Here is a 22,105-nt window from a genome sequence, read left to right as displayed (position 1 = left end):
CACTATTAACCAATCAATCACATACTGGCACAGCAACAACCTGAACTGAAAGAAAGACGGCACTTAAGATGTTTCAAACTGAATCATACTGTATTTACCTTCAGAGATATCAAGTTACTGCCTAAAGGAGGTGAAGAAGGCCCGGTGCTCTGGTTGCTGCAGAGCACAGCTTTACTATGACTTCACTGGGACTGAAGACATGAAGCCAAGGAGAAACAGGCAGCAAAGCGTTACCACCAACATTTAGTCAGTGACGCACTTTCACAGCCATCCTGAGCACAGGCTCACTACTAGGGAGACGTCCCACGCTCACTGCTAGGGAGACGTCCCACGCTCACTGCTAGGGAGACGTCCCACGCTCACTGCTAGGGAGACACCTTTACTTTTGTATAGTTATCTTTCTATCTATCATCTATCTATCTATCTATCTGTACGTACAGTATATATCTATATAGTATATATCTATACAGTATATATATCAATCCATCCATCTTCATCCACTTATCCGGTATCGGGTCACGGGGGCAGCAGCTCCAGTAGGGGACCCCAAACTTCCCTTTCCCGAGCCACATCAACCAGCTCCGACTGGGGGATCCCGAGGCGTTCCCAGGCCAGGTTGGAGATATAATCTCTCCACCTAGTCCTGGGTCTTCCCCGAGGCCTCCTCCCAGCTGGACGTGCCTGGAACACCTCCATAGGGAGGCACCCAGGAGGCATCCTTACCAGATGCCCGAACCACCTCAACTGGCTCCTTTTGACGCGAAGGAGCAGCAGCTCTACTCCGAGCTCCTCTCTGATGACTGTGCTTCTCACCCTAACTCTAAGGGAGACGCCAGTCATCCATTTCAGCCGCTTGTACCCTGGATCTTGTTCTTTTGGTCAAGACTGAATATATGTATATATATATTAGGGCTGTCAAAATTGACACAATAATAACGAGTTTAACGAAAATTCCTTTTAACGCCTCTAATTTTTAATGTTTCGGCTGGCTAGCAAAAGCACACATGAAGAAAGAATCTTTTGGATGGCCCTTCCAGATGGTTATCTCCACAAGACTCAAGTTTAAATGTATTAAGTATTAGTAAGTTTATTTTTATTATGGATAGTCTAACTCTTTGATCCAAAGAAATTGAAGTATGAGCTTTAACTTCAACTGGAATGGATGTGCTGAGTCTTAGTTCCTACCAAGCATATCTCTCCGCTGCCTGTATTGACAAGAGCATGTCAAACTTGAATAATATCTATTTAAAATACATTTACAACACATAAAAAATATGAGTAATTTGCGCTTAATCGCAATTAAATATTTTAATTGATTGACAACCCTAAATATATACAGTACCAGTCACAGGTTTGGACACACTTAAACGTATGACTGGTACTGTGTATATGTATGTATGTATGTATGTATGTATGTATGTATGTATGTATGTATGTATGTATGTATGTATGTATGTCAGTATGTGTGTGTGTGTGTGGTGTGTACTGTATACACACACACACACACACACACACTGACACCTATATATATATATATATATATATTATATATATATATATATACATATATACATATACCAGCAGCTCCCAGTATTAAACCACCATGGGCCACTACACATGACAGGACTGTCATGTCCACATCCATCTCTTTTCTTTTCATGTTAGTTTCTCTTAAACATCTTGTGGGATTGTATGGCTCAATCTTCTCTACAGAAATAACATACTTTACATCCTGGATCAACTGCCTGATTTTTTCAAATTGTGCATAAGAGCTGCGCACACACATGCACACATCTGGATTGGAGATCTTCTTTGACTGCTGCTACTGTCAATGCACAGTTCCAGCCTGGCACGAGTTGACCCTTTTCTATCATCAGATTTAGCTGATTGGGACACTGTAAAAGGTGATGCTATGGACATTATGCTTGATGTCCCACCTATGAGCCGTCTGTGCTGTCAGGACTGCAGAGGGTTTGTGTGATCAGTAGGAGGAGAAGGCATCACAAGGCCGTCTCCTGAAGCGTGTGACCTGCCAGCTGACACGAGGGCAGATCCATCCTTGTTTCCAAGTCTTCGTCTTCCGTCTGTGCTCTGTCGCTCTCTGTCTCTTTGTCCTCGGTGACGGTGTCCTCTTTGCAGAAAGCTGCTCCGTTGCCGTCTTTCTTGGCCATCTCATACAGCTGTGCGTGGCTTTCTTTGAGCTGGCCAACAAAAACAAAGACTATTAAACGCTCAGGTTAGGGTACACAAACAGGGCGGCCCCCAGCAGTGTGGATGTGAACCTACCTTGGGAGGAGTGGACAGAGGAGTGACGCAGCACAGCTTCTCCCTGTAGCGCTCCGGCAGGAAGAAAAGCAGCCAGCCCAGCACAGGAAACACTGTGCCCGGGGTCACATCCTTCTCTTTCATTGGCCCTGACATTTATACACACAACACACACACAGTGGGTACAAAGTATTGGACCTGACAAATAAATTCTCACCATGAATCCCAGTGTGAAGTGATACAGTTGATAATGTGTCAAGTCTAAGGCTACATCCACACTAATACGATTTTGGGTTAAAAACAAGTGATTTAGACCTGTAGTCTCCGTCCAAACTCACAGACCTTTCTCGTGCACTGGGCATGCGGTACACAGGAACTACGGTTGAAAATTAGCTGACTGGCTAACACTAGCACAGAAATGCTGATTAATGGGTGTTGTCCTTTATAAATAAAATACAAATACAAAGTGTTGCAATTTGATCATTTAACAGCCTCTTGTGCATGTTGGCAGGAGCAACATTCTAAAATGCAGAATGTAAGTGCACAGCGGCGGCGAGCATCGGCAACAAGATCACAAACGGCTGTTATTTGTTATCCGTGTTGAAAAGGGTCATGTGATAGGGCCGTGACCAATCAGAGAACTGATAAGACCCAATCCAGAAGCAAAGTCTTTGTGTCTGTGTGTGACCGTCCAGGCTGTAACACAACCCTGAGATTTCAAACTGAAAATGGGTTCAGCAGTGTTTCCAAACATTTAGGCGCTTGGAGACACCGGAGAAGTGTGGACGCAGTGTGCAAACGTAGCCAAAGATATGCATTTTAAAAGGAAAAGGTATAGAGTGGATGTGTCCTGCGGCGGTGTACCTGTCAGCAGGCTGACCAGCAGCCCCACCACCACCACCGTTGTAGAGTTGTGAGCACTGTACCACATATAGGACAGCGAGTAGAGCGCCTCCACACCCGTCGGCCTGAAGGGAAGGGGAAGACCAAACGTCAGAGCCGTCTGAGGATATGTGCTGACCAGCTGCATCTGCCTGGCGTGTACTCATGTCTTACCTGGGCGTGGTTGTGGTGGCGATGACCAGCATGGTCATGTTGTCAAACAGGGGGAGAGCGGTGGTGTTGACTTCTGGCCCCACGGAACCAGACATACGCATCACAAAGCTGCCAATGCCGATCCAGAAGGCCATGGCAAGGCCGGCTACCAACCCGACCACGGCACCCTGAGCAGGGACACACAGCACTGTTCAGACCTCAACTCAAACAAACATGGACACAATCTGTGGTGTAACCATATCAAACCTTAGTTGATCCGTGATCAGTGCGGATCAACACTCACTATTCAGAATGCAAGTGAACCACGGATTAATTGCAAAGTTGAAACATGATAATAGTGTGAAAAATATGTTTACTGTACTTAAAGTAGGCCGATAAATCTCTAGGAAGGGTTGCCGTGAAGATACAGGCAACGCAATTTTCTGTTCACTTGAACGGGGCATGTTAAAATCAGCTGTATTTTCCTGTGAACAGAGCAGTCCCTACCGGATTTCTGACTTTTTTTGAGATTGTTGCGGCCCAAAATGCCTAATGTTTCGGGGGCTTTTGTAAAGAATTGCAACAAAAGTTGCAATGTTTTTTGTATGTTTGTTGCAATGAAGTTGCGTGTGTGTGCGCGCCTCAGTCGTGGGGGGGAACGGAGCCGCCCCGCCTGCTGCAGAGAGCCGACAGGATTGAAACAGCAGCCGGTTTCAGTGACTTCAGAGTAAAAAAATCATTTCAGGAATAAAATGTATACAGGTTGGCATGACAGTCTGACATGTTCTGCACGGTCTCTCGTTGTATGTTTTGTGAGATGTTCGAGTCACACATCTTGGTAAACATGGAGATGAATATGGCCACGTACATGTGACGGCAACCCGTTCTCACTCCCGCTTGGTCATTGGCTCTCAGAGTCACATACTGATACAAAGTCTGGCACGGGGGACTGCTGGGATTGGTTGAAGTCACTGGAAACTCCGCTGATTGGTCAAATTTGCAGAAAATGTTGAGGTGATTGGTCAAAATTGAGGGTTGCACCAAAGTCACGGTGTGAATTGGCACGATTGTGGCATCCCAAAATCCTAGAGAGACTGAGTAGGGATACAGGGATTATCAGCCATGAATTAAAAAGTGGTCTACTTTGGCTCGGCTACAGCTGTGTCTGTCCCTCTGCTTCAGTTTACTCACCCCGGAGTCTGACTTCATGCCCCCCCCAACCCTATCTGACTATTTGTTACTGGGTATTATGTTGAACTTTCTCATTTATTAAATCATTTCTTAAAGCATTTAAACTAAGTTTTGTGTTGGAGTTTGTAACATTCCAAAATCTTAATTTTGACTTAAAGATTTTCATTTTCACTGCGAGCTGCCGGTTGTTTCAACAGACATTAACCTTAAGTTTAGTAGACAATAGAGTTTTATGCAGCAACAACAGTTAAGTTGAAAAGTTAAGGTATTAAGAGTATGAGGGCGTGCCCTGACAGTACCTAGGTAAGGACTACTAGCCAGTCAGAAGCAGCGCATGAGGGTGTGCCCTGACAGTACCTAGGTAAGGACTACTAGCCAGTCAGAAGTAGCGCATGAGGGTGTGCCCTGACAGTACCTAGGTAAGGACTACTAGCCAGTCAGAAGCAGAGTATGAGGGCGTGCCCTCCAAAAGTGACACTCGTTTGTCTCTGAAGTAAAGGCTGGACTACAATAGAGCTGTTTGGAGCAGTTTGTGAACAGTGTATTCTGTTGAATCTCTGCTTCCTGCTTCTTACAGTGCAGACGCTTTGCTGCTTGCTCCTGCTTCTGCTTGCATATTTTTGCTGATATTTTGCTGATAATCGTGCTTTTCCTCTGAGAAACTATGAGCAGCGGCTCTTGGACCACTTCAAAAACACTGGACTATACATTTTTTGTAGACATAGTAGGCTATTGCCATATTTAAAATTTTTTCTGCGTGAGCGTGGCCTACCAATAGCTCAAGCCTGTCCTACAGTGATTGTAGCTAAAGCTAATTAGCAGCAAGATCCTCCTTTCTCCGTAGAAGACTACTACAAACTCCTTCAGAAATTGCACTTCTGGAAACCAAGGTTCCCTTCTAGAAGTGACGTGGAAGTTAACGATCTTTGTGGAAATGACACCACTTTACCATGGACCCATAACATAGGACAGAATATGCTAACACACGGCTAATTAGCACCAACAAGACTACAAAGAACAGGAGGGTGGAACTGGTAATAAATCAACAAGTGGCGGTCCTCCCTGGAACTCTTGTGGTGCGAAGCCTAAGAGTAAATCATTTTCCTGGGAAATGGGAGGACGACTAACGGGCCGGGCACAGCGCCCTGAGGTTTGTGATATGACCGCTGGCCTGCATTATCATCTGGGCAGAGCGCCTCTTCAACCCCTGTACCTAGTAGGACACAGCCGTGGACAGCTGCAAAGGGAAAATAAGCAACAAAATGCCCCCCAACAACCTGGTGTGCAACTGGATAACAGATTTGCTCCTCTGCTGCAAGACGCTGGACAGTCATCTGATGACCGGGACTGCGTCTCATCACCACACAGCAGGGTAAGGACTGAGAGCAATTCAAAAAGTAAAAGCTAACAACTGGGCCTCAAACCCTGATTGTGGGTGACTCTGCTGTAAAAGATTTAAAAACAGTAAAAACACCAAATACTATGTTTTCCCAAAGACATGGTGTCTGACTTGACCCAAAAATCCCAGATATCGTGGCAGCACACCCACTGTGAAGAACCATTATTCTGCATAGTGGGTCAATGATGTTGTAAAGCAACAGTCTGAATTGCTGAAACTGGACTTTAGGGAACTGCTTGACACAGTCACCCCCCTACGCGCAAATGTGTTTATCAGTGGTCCTATACCGTCAGTCAGAAGAGGATATAGAGATTCGAGCCCGACTGTTGGCACTAACAAATGGCTTTCAACTGAATGTACCGTCCACTCTCTGAAGTCATTGACAATTTAAACATTTTTCTGGGAGCGCAGACATCTTTTTTAAAGCAGATAGACTTTCCCTTAACAAGCCAGGAGTAAAGCTGTTCACCTCTAATCTGCTTTACTTTCTGTCGGCTACACACTCTGCTCCCTCTGCCAAGGTCACAAAACAAAAGGAAGACACAACAAAGTGCGGCAGTGATCCAGCACAGCCCCCGCCTGTGCAAAGATTTGACCATGGGAGACCAGAGAGCAGAGACCAACACCTCCACTCCCCTCTTCACCCGTCCAGCACCCCTCAAACCTTCCCAACCCCGAACCTTCTGAGGATTCATCGCTGTCTCTACTGATGTCTCCACACACCCTTTCCCTTATTTCCCCCATCAATTATGCACCCCTTCCTACCCCCATGGCTCAACCCCGGCAAAAGTAAAACGCCAAGCACCACTACCAGATGTCAGAAAACCCTTCCCCCCAGACTGATAAGGACGCTTGTGTGCAAATCTGGCAAGCACTATCTGATAATGTTCCGGGCCTTGGCTGCAGGACTAGTGATCTAATGACTCTTTTCAAGACAAGCCCGGGCCCTGTGGATTCATTCTTCCTCAATTTATGTTGTGATAGGTTAATAGGAAAAGAATGGTGAATAAGCACTTAACTGCAAACTTAGCAAATTTGGCATCCATTCCTCGTCAGCTACAGCCTGTCCCAAAAAATGAAACACACTAACACTAGCCTTACTAAACGTCAGTCTTTGGCAGGAAAATCATTTTTAATCAATGATTTTATTACTAAGCACAATCTAGATTTATGTTTTTAACTGAAACCTGGTTAGACCATAATAACAGCGCTGCTGTTCTCATCGAGTCAGCTCCCCCTACTTCAGTTTTATAGGAGAATAGATGGAATAAGAAAGGAGGTGGAGTCGCCATTTTGTTTAATGACTCATTCCACTGTACGCAAATATGTTATGGAAATTTGTTTCTTTGAATATGTTGCTCTTCAATTAAGATCTTCCCCTCAACGATGTTTCTAAATATCTACAGGCCACCTAAATATTGTGCAACCTTCATTGATGACTTCACTGAACTGCTGTCTATTATCTGCATTAACTTTGATTGTGTAATCATTGCGGTGATTTTAAACATTCATGTTGACAGCCCCCAGGACAGGGTGACCAAAGAGCTGTTTTGTGTTTTTGAGAACTATGGACTGGACTCAGCATGTGACGGAGCCCACCCACAATAAGGGCACACTCGGACTTGATTGTCTCCAAAGTGTCGAACATTTCCAAGGTTGTGGTGACTGACGTTGGCTCTCTCAGATCATTCCTGTGTTTTCTTTAACGGCACTATCTCTGTGCCCAAAAGTGTCCAAACAAAGATAATCAGAAAACGTGTATATCACTGAAAACACCAGTGACACATTTATACAGCTTTTCTCCTCCACACCAGCCCTCTCTGGGCTATCAGTCAGTGAGCTTGTAGATAATTTCAACTGTAAATTACAAATGTTATTGATGCCATTGCTCCACTAAGGTCAAAGTTGTATCTGGTAAGAAAAGATCTCCATGGAGAAATGTCCTACTGGTGAGAACAGAAAAAGAGAGTGTAAGAAGCTGAACGAAGGTGGCGAAAACAAATCTCGGTCCATTATAACTCCTATAAAGAGAGACTTCGCATTTATAATTTGGAACTGAGGAATGCAAAGGTCCTTTTTCTCTGATATTATCTCTAGAAACAATAATAATCCCGTGCTTTGTTTGCTACTGTTGATAGTTAACAAACCCTCCATACCAGTAGCATCTGAACTTTATCTACCAGGCCTGCAATGACTTTGCCTCCTTCTCAAGACAAAATTCAAAAGATTAGACAAAACAGTCAGTGCCTCCATATCAAGTCCAGGATATGTGTTGTCACAGTGTTCAAGCAAAAATAGTTCCAATATGACAGAATTTCCACGATCAACCATACAAACCTGGAGGACATTATTCACATCTGAAACATCGACCTGTTGCCTTGAATGTTCTACCAACGGGACTTTTTCAAAAATGTTTCCAATTGTTTGACTTCTGATCTTCTACAGATTGTGAACACATCTCTCTCTTTCAGGTACTTTCCCACAGGGCCCTGAAAACTGCAGTAATCAGCCACCTTAAAAAAGAACAACCTAGACAAGTCACTAATGAGCAACTATAGGCCAATATCAAACCTTCCGTTTTTAAGTAAAATCATTGAAAAAGTAGTCTTTCAACAACTCAACCATTCTTGTCACTAAGCAACAGTTTGATACCTTTCAGTCGGGTTTCCGACCACACCACAGCACTGAAACGGCTCTTGTCAAGTCTTTAATGACATCCACCTTAACACGATAATGGCAAATTGTCAATCTTAGTATTACTTGATCTCAGTGCTGCATTTGACACGGTCGACCACGACATACTACTAGACCGATGGAAAACTGCGTTGGCCTTTCTGGCTCAGTACTAAACTGGTTTTGATCCTACCTAAAGATAGGGATTACTTTGTGTCTATAGGTAATTATGCATCTGAGCGTACAATATGACGTGCGGAGTTTCCGCAAGGCTCCATTCTGGGGCCTCTTCTGTTTAACATCTACATGCTTCCACTGGCTCAGATTATGGAGAAAACAAATAATTACCATAGTTATGCGACGACACACAAATTTACATAACCTTATCGCCAGGGACTAATAGTCCAATACAAAAACTGACTAAGTGCATCGAACAAATTAACGGCTGGATGTGCCAGAACTTTCTGAATTAATGAAGGAAAACTGAGGTGGTTGTTTTTGGAGCAGAAGGAACGATTAAAAGTCTGCGCTCAGCTTCAAACAACTGTTAAAAACAGACAAAGCCAGAAATCTTGGTGTAGTCATGGACTCAGACCTGAACTTTAACATCCACATTAAGACAATTACAAGTCAGTCCTACTATCACCTTAAGAATATATCAGGGTTAAAGGACTTATGTGTCAACAGGATTTGGAAAAACTTGTCCATGCCTTTATCTTCAGTAGACTTTGACTACTGTAACGGGGTCTTTACAGGTCTCCCTAAAAAATCAATCAGACAGCTGCAGCTGATTCAGAACGCTGCTGCTCGAGTCCTCACTAAGACCAAGAGACTGGATCACATCACTCCAGTTCTGAAGTCTTTACACTGGCTTCCTGTGTCTCAAAGATTGATTTCAAAGTACTCTTGCTAGTTTATAAATCACTTAACGGTTTAGGTCCAAAATATATTGCTGATCTGCTACTACACTATGAACCACCCAGACCTCCAGGTCATCTGGGACAGGTCTGGCTTTCTGTCCCCAGAGTCAGAACTAACAGGGTGTAAGCAGCTTTCAGTTCTATGCTCCTCATATCTGGAATAACTCCCAGAAACCTGTAGATCCGCTGCTACTCTCAGTTCTTTTTAAATCAAGCTGAAGACCTTTCTATTGATGCTGCCTTTCTTTAAATGACTAATCATTTCTTTAAATTTCTTATGCTGCACTGTAAATTTTATTCTTGTGTTTTATGTTTTCTCTTTGTTTTTAACTGTCTATTCATGTGTTTACCGGTTTTTAATGCTTGTGATTTTTAACTGTTTTTACTTGTGTTTTATCTGTTTAACTGATTTTGTGTAAAGCACTTTGAATTGCCTTGTTGCTGAAATGTGCTATACAAATAAAGCTGCCTTGCCTTGCCTTGCCTTGGAGATGGTAAGTCCCTTTGGGGAGGGGGGGGGGACTTTGGTTTTTTCACTTTGTAAACCTATAAAATGCACAAAAAATATAGAAACAAAAATAAAAAGGAAAAAAGCCAAAAAGAGTAATAGGAGCACTTTAAAACATTCCTAAATAACATGCATTTCCAGGGTGTAAGTCCTTTGTTTTCCGGGAAAAGTGAACTGTGCTCCCCGGCTTGAAGGCACTGTGTGTTTTATGACAGTTCTTTAAATATAAATGGAAAGTATTTAAAAAAAAAATACTGTGCCCCCTTTCTCACTGATCCGTGATCCGATCCGAACCGTGAGTATTGTGATCCGTTGCACCCATAGACACAATAAAGTCCCAAATTAAAAGGACTCACCGTGGGGTTTGCCCAGGGAAAGAACATTCCCAGACAGAAGAGGCCCAGCAGAGGACCCCCCACCATCCCAAAGATGCTGAAGGCTGCCTGAGGACACACGGGACAAGATGGAGTAATTTAAATACCAACATGTTTTATAATGTGTCACTAACTGTAGTTGATGTCAGCAGGGTGTTACCTGCAGCACAGAGCCCATTATAGAGGCCAGGTAGGCCATGGCCAGACACACCAGACCGTAGACCAGCGCTGTGGGGCGAGCACACCACACAGACACAATCAGTGGCATGAATAAGCAGCCTGTTAGACTGCAAAGCTTGGCTAAACAAACAATACCTGTCCACCACTCATTCCATATTGTAGAAATACAGTATCTCACTTGTCTTACCTAGTCCCTTGGACAGCAGCGTCGCTTTAGCTTCAGTCATGTTTGGAAACTGAGGTTTGATCAGATCCTCCATGGTTACTGTTGCTAGGGAGTTAAAGGCTGATGAGATGGTGCTGAAGGGAGAGAAAATGGGATTGGGTGATACATGATACGGCACAGGTACACTTCAACTGTGAGAAACGGAATCTAAAACAAAAATCCAGAAAATCACATTGTGTGCTTTTTAAATAGTTAATTTGCATTTTATTGCATGACATAAGTATTTGATCACCTACCAACCAATTCCGGCTCTCACAGACTTGTTAGTTTTACTTTAAGAAACCCGCCTGTTCTCCTGTATTAATTGCAACAGTTTAAACCTGTATAAAAGACACCTGTCCACACACTCAATTAAACAGACTCTAACCTCTCCATAATGGCCAAGACTAGAGAGCTGTGTAAGGACATCAGGGATAAAATTGAAGACCTGCCCTGGGCTGGGATGGGCTCCAGGACAATAGGCAAGCAGCTTGGTGAGAAGGCAACAACTGTTGGGGCAATTATCAGAAAATGGAAGAAGTTCAAGATGACGGTCAATCTCCCTCGGTCTGGGGCGCGATGCAAGATCTCACCTTGTGGGGCATCAATGAGGAAGGTGAGGGATAAGCCCAGAACTACACGGCAGGACCGGGTCAATGACCTGAAGAGAGCTGGGACCACAATCTCAAAGAAACCATTAGTAACACACTATGCCATCATGGATTAAAATCCTGCAGCGCACGCAAGATCCCCCTGCTCAAACCAGCGCATGTCCAGGCCCGTCTGAAGTTGGCCAATGAACATCTGGATGATTCAGAGGAGGAATGGAAGAAGGTCATGTGGTCTGATGAGACAGAAATAGAGCTTTTGGGTCTAAACTCCACTCGCCGTGTTTGGAAGAAGAAGGATAAGTAAAACCCCAAGAACATCATCCCAACCGTGATCCCAACCATCATTCTTTGGGGATGCTTTTCTGCAAATAGGGACAGGACGACTGCACCGTATTGAGGGGAGGATGGATGGGGCAATGTATCGCGAGATCTTGGCCAACACCCTCCTTTCCTCAGTAAGAGCACTGAAGATGGGTCATGGCTGGGTCTTCCTGCATGACAACGACCCGAAACACACAGCCAGGGCAACTAAGGAGTGGATCCGTAAGAAGCATCTCAAGATCTTGGAGTGGCCTAGCCGGTCTCCAGACCTGAACCCAATAGAAAATCTTTGGAAGGAGCTGAAGTCCATTTTGCCCAGCGACATCCCCACAACCTGAAGGATCTGGAGAAGGGCTATATGGAGGAGTGGGCCAAAATCTCTGCTCCACTGTGTTCAAACCTGATCAAGAACTACAGAAAACGTATGATCTCTGGAATTGCAAACAAAGGTTTCTGTACCAAATATTAAGTTCTGTTTTTCTGATGTGTCAAACACTTATGTCATGCAAATTAATTATTTATATAAAAAAACATACAATGTGACTTTCTGGATTTTTGTTTTAGATTCTGTCTCTCACAGTTGAAGTGTAACTATGATAAAAATTACAGACCTCTACATGCTTTGTAAGTAGTAAAACCTGCAAAATCAGCAGTGTATCAAATACTTGTTCTCCCCTTAGCATTAGATTAATTAACAACCCACACAGCTTATGCTACATGGTAAACTTAATCGTGAGTTAACCCAGTGCTGTTAGCCGCAGTAAAACAATCATACTAAAAATTACTTGTGAATATGAGCGTGTTAAGAGTAGAAGTTCAACACCTTGGAGGACAAGTTGTGAATCAGCTGCTGCCGGACGGTGGACTTTTACCTGAGAGCGCCGCTGAACAGACAAGCCACAAACAGTCCAGCCAGCCCAGGCAGTTCCTTGAACACGTCCATCACAAAGTACAGCACCATCTGCAAAGAGCAGCTCAACATTAGCATGCCCCCCCACAGCCCACAGCGTACAGCCACCAAAGGTTGGCAAATGAGTGTGCACCTGGTCATTGGTTTTGACGAAGCCCTTGTCCAGAGGGCTGTTCTCTCCGTAGCGAGCGAACATGACCAGCCCCATCAGACAGCCTAAACACAGCACAATCTGCTGGCACGGGAAAACTACGTAGCACGACCTGGAAGGAGATAGGAGGAGACGGAGACAAGACAGCCGACACATGAAAAGCTATGTTTAAAAGGAAAGTAACAATATAATAAATTCATATGGGTTGTTTGAAAACAGCAGGGCTGGCACTCACATGACGGCCTCTCTCTCCGTGCGAGAGCTAAGGTATCTCTGGACCTGGGCCTGGTTGACCCCATACAGAGCCAGCATCAGGAAGACTCCCCCCACCCCCAGTGTCCAGAAGGTGTGGCGCTGCAGAGGGTCAGGGTCCAGGCTGACGGGCACAGAGGGAGAACAGGGTGAGCGTCTGCCCAACCGGGGTGCACTACTATAGGGAAAGGTAACAACTACTCACTCCAATCCCGAGATGCGGCTTCCATTGACTGCTTTCCTCCACACCTCTGCCATGCCCCCCGCCTGACTGGCCCCCACCACGATGACCGCCAGCTGGCCCGCAAACATTACCACCGTCTGGAACACATCTGTCCAGATCACCGCCTTCAGACCGCCCTGGAACAGGAGCAGCGGATGATCAACATAAAAAACTCAGAGGCTCGACACACTGATATCTGCGCTCCTGATTACTGTAGACTACATACAGACATCAGAGCTCAGAGAAATGGACCAATAAGACCCAATCACCAGTTGTTGGAAACTTTCTTCATCTTTTATATTGGGACCAAAGTACTGAGTGTAGACTGGTAGCTGGAGAGGTACCAGTTCACTTCCTAAGCACTGCCAGTGTGAAGCATGGAGTGCTTGTCCAGCAGTCGCAGTCCACTCCCTCTCCATTTATGCATGTATAGGACCTGAGTGCATGTGTGTGTGTGTGTGTGTGTGTGTGTATTTCAGGCCTGTGGGTAGTGTGTTCTAACAACTGTGAAAGTGAAAACATTTTAATTTCTCCCCTGGGGATCAATAAAAAGTATAAAATAAAATAGAAAGTATATTTTACATCACTGTTCAGTGTGACAGATATATTAGTTTTGGTTTACAAAGATTGATCTTCATTACATCCTTCTTCAGCTTCTGTTGTAGAACAGCACATATTGTGTCATGGAGGTCAGTGATTGGCTGGGCTGAGGAACTCACCAGAGCAGTGTAGACTGTGCACACCAGCCCCATGGCCAGCACCGCCCCCCACAGGTCAAAGCCTGTCACTGCAAGTAAGAGAGGGCGTTAGCACACTGCTTTCTCCATTACACAACTACAACTTGTGCTGTGTTCAACACCAACATGTGCTACGCTTACCTGCGTTAAGAGCCAAGGCTGGGGCATAGAGGACACCCCCATATAAATCACCTACACAACACACACACACACACAACACACACACACACACACCACACACACACACACACACACACACACACACACACACACACACACAACACACACACACACACACACACACACACACACATACACATACACATACACACACAAGTTGCTGATGAAGAGGCAATCACTTTTTCATTTTGGGTAATTTACAATTGATTGTATTGATTGATATGCTTTGGTTCATATTATTCATGTCATCATGACATTACAGAACAATGCTGATGCTTTTATTGGAGAAAATATAGGAAACTTAAACAAGGGTCAGTGTGACATTTCCAGGGCCAAAGTTTCAGTCAGGCTGTCATATAATTGGCCAATGAATGCATGGACTTCTTAATCATCGCACTCCATAGACAAAAACACTCCTGGTTTTTCAATCAAATAACTGGTGAAGCCAGAAAGAGTTAGAGGATAAACACCAAACTGACTTCTTTAATTGGCTTGTTCTTGCCTTTCAGTAATATTTTACTGTCTCACTGGCTCACTAGAGTTACTCACTTGCTGACCTCAATTAGAACTTGCAAAAGAATTGATTTTACATTTACTTTTGTGTCAAATGATTGTCTTTACTAAGTATCTGTTTAGGCAACATTATGGCAGTAGCACCAGTAGCACCAATAGCATCCCTGCTTCCAGCCCAGAAACTAATGTACAAAGAAAGAATGATACAAACAAAGATACCATCTGAAAGATGAAGGTCACAGTCCCACATATGCGAACCGTCTTGTTAAAGCGCAGCTCCAGATACTGTCGAGGGGGGAGAATGAACAAAAAGCAGATTCAAATTTCATCTCAGAGTCATGCTGTGATATGAGGTCCGGCTGTGGATCTGGGCTGCCAGTTAGAGCCACATTATCAGTTACAAGTCATTGTGTGTTCACAGGACATCAGTGCAAGGCTGTTCTCTAAGAGCATTTGTGTCTGTTCAACAATAACTCGATAAGACAACTGATAACAGTTTTAAGCTCTGAGAACATACTTCACAAAGACAAGAAGGAAGAGAAATACAGGCATGTCAAACTCTGTATGCATGTTAGTTAGGGTTAGTCTCTACTACCTCATACAGTAGGTGGCTGCGTATGTGTGGGTCAGGTGCGTGCATGTGTGTGCATGTGTGTGTGTGTGTGTACCTCATAGGCACTAGACAGCCGCAGTCTGTAGAAGACTGGGATGAACACATGAGCTGGGATGAGCAGGCCCAGGAAGTAGGAGCAGCCCAGGAACCAGTACTGAGTCCCAAAGGTGTAGACCTCCGACGGGGCTCCCAGGATGGCCACGGCCGACTGGAAGGTGGCCAGAAGGGACAGAGACACAGGCAGGCAGCTCATAGAGCGGTCAGCCATCAGGAACTCCTGCAGCAGACACAGTGCTGCTGTCAGACCTGTTTGTCTCCGTAGCGGAGTTAAAGTTACTGTTAGTGGGTCTAAAGTGTACCTGTGTTGTGCGCTGGCGACCCCCAGAGAAGGCGTGGAAGAGGCCAATGCCGGTCGAGGCCACCAGAAGCAAGGCAAAGATGACGTAGTCCACCGGGCTGAAGTGCATCTGGACTACCTCCCCCATGATGCAGTGGGTTTGGGGTGGTCGGGAGGATGCACGGCCTCTGGGGCTGATCACGACGTCAAAGAAAGCATTTCAGCCATAGAGACAGATCTGCAGGAAGAAGCAGCCAGACAGCAGCATTCAGCTGGGGATTCTTTGAAGTAGTCAGTTCAGTGATAAACTGTAGCTTTAAACCCCCCCCCCCCCAAAAAAAAAATCCTCGTTCACTGATCCAATCACGGTCACTGTGGAGGCAGAGGAGACATTCAGCAAAAATAATTCACCACCCACAAGAAAGGCATGTCAAAACTGACATGTGATAATATTGTTTCTATGATTCAACACCTGTAGAGCTCTTTTAACCAAACAAAACCCAATCCTGCTTATATTTTCACAACATATACATAACAGTGTTCTTTTACAATTGTTTTGGCTCCTGGCTGTGCTCATGTGAAAAATAACTCTCATATTCACAGCTGCAGAGCAAGCAGAGGCCAGCTAACACAGAAGGGAGGCTAAAAGTGTGTGTGTGTGTGTGTGTGTGTGTGTGTGTGTGTGTGTGTGTGTGTGTGTGTGTGTGTGTGTGTGTGTGTGTTTTTTAGCTTTAATAAATGCAACTTCTTTCCAAAAGTTAATGAGTAATCCTGTTAAATAATTATGATTTCAATGTTGTTCAAAATAATCCAAAATCAAACAGCTCTAGCACACAGTGAGAAAAAAATCAAACATATTGATGCATCAAGATGCATGGATAATCAAAAAATCACATCATAGCCCTCTGAACTCCAATGGTAAGCTGTACAGATCCCCCCCCCCCGACAGGCCTGTCTTTGCAATTATTTGTGCTGGTTTGATCAAACACCGGCTGAGGGAATTCAATTACATCTCGTATCATTATGCTTTATTATCACTGATCTACCTGAGTCCGACTGGTCGGGAACAGAAGCAACTGCCAGAGCTACGGTTCAACTCCAGAGCCCCCATCACGGGGATGTTTCAACGCAGATAAAGTAGATATTTAACACTAGAGCTGGTCCCTTCTCAATCCATAACTACAACGTCAAGCCTTTAACTTTACAGTATTTGACTAGACATTTGCTGCGCTGCTTGATGATCAGGCTTGTGTGGAGTTTGATCTGCTGCTGAGAGTTACAGGAGTGTGGAACAATCCATTAAAGGCTGACTCGTTAGAAAGAGCCTGTTGATTCCGACCCTTGCAGTGGCTTCCCAGTGAACCAGACGTAACCTCCATCTCTGTCCTTAATGACACAACTGGCTGCATCATGTGACTGACAGAGAGCTCCTGTCCACGCTGGTTTGGGCTGACTCCTCAAAGTATTTAATCTTTCCCATTAAATCAGGGCCAAAAATCCCAGCATGCAAAGCTGACAGCAATCTGAAATGATATTCTTTTGATGAAATGTAATTTTCCCTGATGTCCCTGCTCTCAGTCAGACCTCATTGACCTTGACAACACTTACAAACCTAAGAGACTAATGACAGACTTACCAAGACTGCAGTCTCTATAGTTTCTATTCTACAGAGGCAGGGTTAAGCTCTAACCCATGACAGGGTGAAAGGCCGTGCGTGTGTGGAAGCAACCACCCATAACTCTAGAGACATTCAAATGAAGAAATGTATCTGGTGTGAGCCTTCATGGGCTTCAGAGCCCTCTCTCTGTGGTAGCTAACAGCAAGCTACTCCGACCTACGGCCTGCTGCAACAAACAGCACTCAGGAAGGTCCAGTACAAACAAATATGGCGCACAGCAAGCTATTTGCTTCTGCACCAGTTGGCCAATGACTACTTCACACGAGGTGTGCCTTTCCACAATATGTGTCTCTCACAACCAACAATACTACAACACCTCAATCCCAGAATTCAATTCAATCAACGCCTAAAGGAAATGTTCAATCCTTTCTCTACCGTTGATCACTTATTATCTGTCACCTGGCCTTTCTCCAACCCCACACTTCAGTGTGTGTGTGTTTGTGTGTGTGGGGAGGTCAGGGAGGCTGTGGTTGCCTGGAAACACAGGGACAATGAGTGTGGATGAGGTAGAGGGAGCACAGTTCCCCCCCCACACATAACAGCAGAAGCTGTTTGATGGAGGGAGAGAGAGAGAGAGAGAGAGAGAGAGAGAGAGGAGAGAGAGAGAGAGAGAGAGAGGAAAAAAGAGATGAGAGAGAGAGAGGAGAGGAGAGAGAGAAGAGAGAGAGATGCACAGGACACACTGCTGAATTAGAAACCCTCAACCCATCAAGGTAGTTCAAAGCAAAGCGCACATTTTCATTCTGCTCATCAGACAACCAGCACAGACACAGTGTATGAGCACTCTGGATGAATATTAATAGAGAGTGAAGGGCCAATCCATTGTCCTTGACACAAAGATACAGAAATCAGAAATTCTTATATCAAGGTTTTACAGACTCCGTTTGATCCAACACAGTGCAGCGTGCCCTTTATCTCCATACTAAAGGCCATCCCGGAGCTTTGAGCTTCTGTATTTTAGTCTGAAATGGTGGACTGTCATCCATGCAACAAAAGTCCATAATCAGAAAAATGTGTTGTTTAAAAGCGCAGTCAGTCCTCTACTTAAAAGTAAAAAATAGGCACAGAGAGAAAAAAGAATTGAGCGTAGAAAGAAAAAATGTTGATGCATCAATAATTGTTTCATAAATTGCATCTGCTGTTGCTAGCTGCTGTATCAGAATCTGATGGTGCAGTGCCTCCCAGAAAGTGAGGAATGATCCCCATGCACATACAGTATAATACATGTTTCCGTACAGACACAGCTGGTCTACAGTCAGCATGTCTGGAATATGTGCCCCCCCCCCCCCCCGAGCTTGAGAACTGCCTGCACCTCTGTGACCCAAAAGATCAAGAATATGAGTAATCATTAAACCTCGAGCTGAACCCTTGCCTGCTCCGTAAAATAACTACCGACAGCAAAGACTGGGAGACATGACGGAGGTTTTCATAAGCAGCAAAGATAAAAACTGACAAGAGAAAAACAAAATTGTCACCACTGATTAACGTGCTGCTATCAGTTCTCAAAGACAGTGTTGTAAAAGGAGAATGCACGGGCAGTCCCACTGAAGACTGATAACATTGACAAAACGTGACGTGTTGTTTTTTTGTGACCCTTGTTAATGCAACACCAGATAATACTAAAGGAGAATGTTGTTTGGTTGAAGCTCAGGTGTAATCATTAGCCTGCAGAAGGTGTGATTTTCCTCATAGCAGATAGGTGGAAGGCATCTTAGCCCTCTCCTGACACGCAACATGTACCTCTGGGGAAGTGGAACCTTCTTTAACTGTCTATGTGTAACTGGGTTTGTGTACCAGTGCAGTACATTGGCTCATTGGCACTAAAATATAGTATCACATTAACTGCCTTTTATTCTAACGCTGCACATGAATACATTCTTCATTTGATTTTGGACTATGATCTAGAATGCTGTCTTTGGCTTCGAGACGTAAGCGCTCTACAACATTTAACCAAACAACAAAACCATAAATCACATTTATGAAAAGTGGATGCTTTGCAATCAATTTACCAGGTCCCCTTTCACATTCAGTGTTTGAAACAAGCCACACAGACTGAGGAACTGAAGAGTTCTTTAACCAGTTCTGTCAAGCCTCTGGGACTCTAAATCTTTTGTCTGAGTGATATTCTTCAGATAAAAGGGGAGGGGTCTGCTGTAATATTACCCGCCAGAGACAACATGGTGTTAGTCTACGCAGTTAGGAAACAAGTGGTTAACCTGCAGTCACTGAGCAGATCTGTATCAGCGCCATGCACTGATTCCTACTGCATAACCCCTTGGATTATATATTGGAAATATAGACTACTAGGTATTGATTCATGAATGGGAAAAAAAGTATTCAATAATATCAGAATTCAACAGGACAGACTCTAGGAGAGGATTGTTTGAGATGTTCCTCCCTATGACCACTGCACATAGAAAGGGTTACACATACAGACCAATACAGACTATAGAGTGGGGCTTTAATCTGGGATCACCCGTACCAAATCAATGAATAAATCTATTTATGTTACTCCATGCACTGACAAGCAGCCGCCACATGGCAGAAATAAGCTTCAGATATCCAGTGCTTCCATTCATTGATGCAAAAATCCCATAAAACCCAATATTACCATCAAGCAGTTTTAATCATTGATAATTTGATTGAACATGTATTAACCAGAAGAGTCCCACGGAGATCATGAATCTCTTTTTCAAAAGGAGACCTGGCCAAGACAGGCAGCAGCATAAATAGACAGAAAATATTGATGGCAATTCAACTAAGAACTCAGAACTTAGTTAGTCCAACTTCCCAGTTTCCTTTTGTTGAGTTAAAGTTTAAATGTTCCATCACTATGTCATTTCTTATGTTTTAATGTATTTAAATGTACGCTGCAGTTGGGTTGAGAAGATATGCTTTAATTCAATAATGTAGGCTCCATTTCATTCTGTTGAGAGAAATGACATTCAGCCTAATTATTCTCTTTTTTCTCAGTGAAGAGTAGCTTAAGACGGCCCTTTTGTCTCTTTCTCTGTCAGATAGATTAGGAACTAACCTTCTGTCTCCGACCCCCTGGTGTCTTAGACTAGACTAATAGAATGTTGATTATCTGTATTTTTGTTAGAACTTCTCAATTACATGATAATAACCTTTTGATCTGTGCCCGAAAATGATCCCAAAGGGAAAGAGTTAGAGCATGTCCTTCCTCATTGGACAGCGAAGAAACCAACAAGACTCGTCCTACATGTGACTATGCCAACAAAGAGCCAATGAGGATGGGTTTTAGCTTTTAGCATCTAGGCTGTGTAACAAATGCCACCAACCCATCCGCATCACTGCTGCAACAACTTGAGATGTAAATGAGCATCATATACTTCCATCACAATGTTCTAAGCCTTTATACACTCTAAACTTTCTATATTTGAATAGGCCCCTAACTAAACACAATGCGTATTACACATTCATGACTAGAAACACTTGAGACAAAGTGCTGAGCTTCAGCTCAGATTCACTGTCATGTTCCCAGCTTTCAGATTTCTATATGACATGTACAGTTAACCGGCTGTCTCTACGACCCCCTCGCCCCACATCTGAGGTGGTCTGGAACCGCCAGTGGGACAAGGACTACCGTAATACTGAATGTCGGTTTACCCTAGTGTCTAAAGGTCAGGCGACAGGGAAGCCTCTAGTAGCCTGACACACAGCGAGGGTTTAACTGACGAGATGAACATAATTGTAGTTACAATATATTTCTAGTATGTGGACACGGAGACGGACAGAGCTGCGCCGACATGTCATTCATTGGGCTGCCGGCTGTGTGAGCCCCGTGAGCTACCCAACACTACCAACAGCTGTTCCATATCTGCTTTCAATAAATATCAGCACACAGTATATTGCATTTGTAACGCGTGTAACATTAACTATAGCCACGTGGTTCTGTTGCCCAATCTAAACTCTCTGCTGCAGCCGCGTGCACCACCGTGACACTAATAACACACAAATAGCCCATAGATAACCACCGGCGGCTCCCCGTCAGCTAACCCCCCCCCCAACCTGATGCCCGGAGCTACCGGGATGCTTACCGTCTCTGTACCGGGGACCACTCTTCACTGACAACGGCACCGAGGATACTGTAACATTACTCGCGAGGTGACGCACCGCCCACTCTCCGTGACACACTAGATCAGGTGCTGCCTTCACGTGCTCCTCGTAAATGACACACAGTCACAGTCGAACCACCGGAGAAACGAACATTCGTGCTGTCAGTGGTTTAAAACCTGCATCGTTTCAACGCTTCCGACTACGAAGTGCTACCTTAAAGCTCTATGCTCTCAGCGACAGCCAACTCATTCGTCACTTCTCCCGAATCCTTTAGGTTGTGACCTTTCCGATATACCCGAAGCCTGCACAGCTCGCGCGGCGGCAGTCGGAACACACATCTAATTGGGACTTCGAAATGAAGAAGCCAGTTTTACAAAACCATCTGAAGGTTACACAGTGGCGACGGGTGGTGTGACCATACACCGTTAAAGTCTATGGGTGTGACCTGCTGATACAAGATGATGACGGATATTTCTAACCGTTATGCTAATTAGCCATCATGACATAACAGCAACACAGGTTGTCCGTTTCTTACCTGTCGTTCTGACGCACACCACTGATACTCAACATGCTCATGGAGCTCCCAACGCATCCTCCATGTCTCTCCCAGTGCGCATAGATCTGTGCACGCGCAGCTGCAGAGGCTGCTGATCACGTGTCTCTCTGGAATCACAGTGACTCCAGTGGAACACCGTAGACATTAATAACTATAATCTACAGCTGGTTAACCATCACCATGCAGTGTCCAT

General features: G+C 44.5%; 2 protein-coding genes across 2 annotated transcripts in view; both read right to left on the bottom strand.

The window, feature by feature from the left end:
- mdn1 (midasin AAA ATPase 1) overlaps positions 1-22,105 on the bottom strand; it is a 1,030,807-nt gene that overhangs the window by 898,549 nt on the left and 110,153 nt on the right. The window lies entirely within an intron of this gene.
- slc5a6a (solute carrier family 5 member 6a) lies at positions 1,649-22,020 on the bottom strand. Its single transcript, XM_032542350.1, is given in 18 exon segments — positions 1,649-2,201; positions 2,287-2,414; positions 3,130-3,233; positions 3,322-3,488; positions 10,348-10,434; positions 10,526-10,593; positions 10,733-10,845; positions 12,555-12,643; positions 12,726-12,855; positions 12,979-13,119; positions 13,201-13,355; positions 13,938-14,005; positions 14,097-14,132; positions 14,135-14,147; positions 14,868-14,933; positions 15,317-15,538; positions 15,621-15,836; positions 21,892-22,020. Coding segments are annotated over 17 exon segments (1,914 nt in total). The 5' UTR covers positions 15,747-15,836; positions 21,892-22,020; the 3' UTR covers positions 1,649-2,000.

The sequence above is a fragment of the Etheostoma spectabile genome, chromosome 18, assembly GCF_008692095.1.
Source record: "Etheostoma spectabile isolate EspeVRDwgs_2016 chromosome 18, UIUC_Espe_1.0, whole genome shotgun sequence".
Lineage (NCBI taxonomy): Eukaryota > Metazoa > Chordata > Actinopteri > Perciformes > Percidae > Etheostoma > Etheostoma spectabile.
The sequence above is the reverse complement of the archived record's forward strand: the minus strand, read 5'-3'. Positions and strand labels throughout refer to the sequence as shown.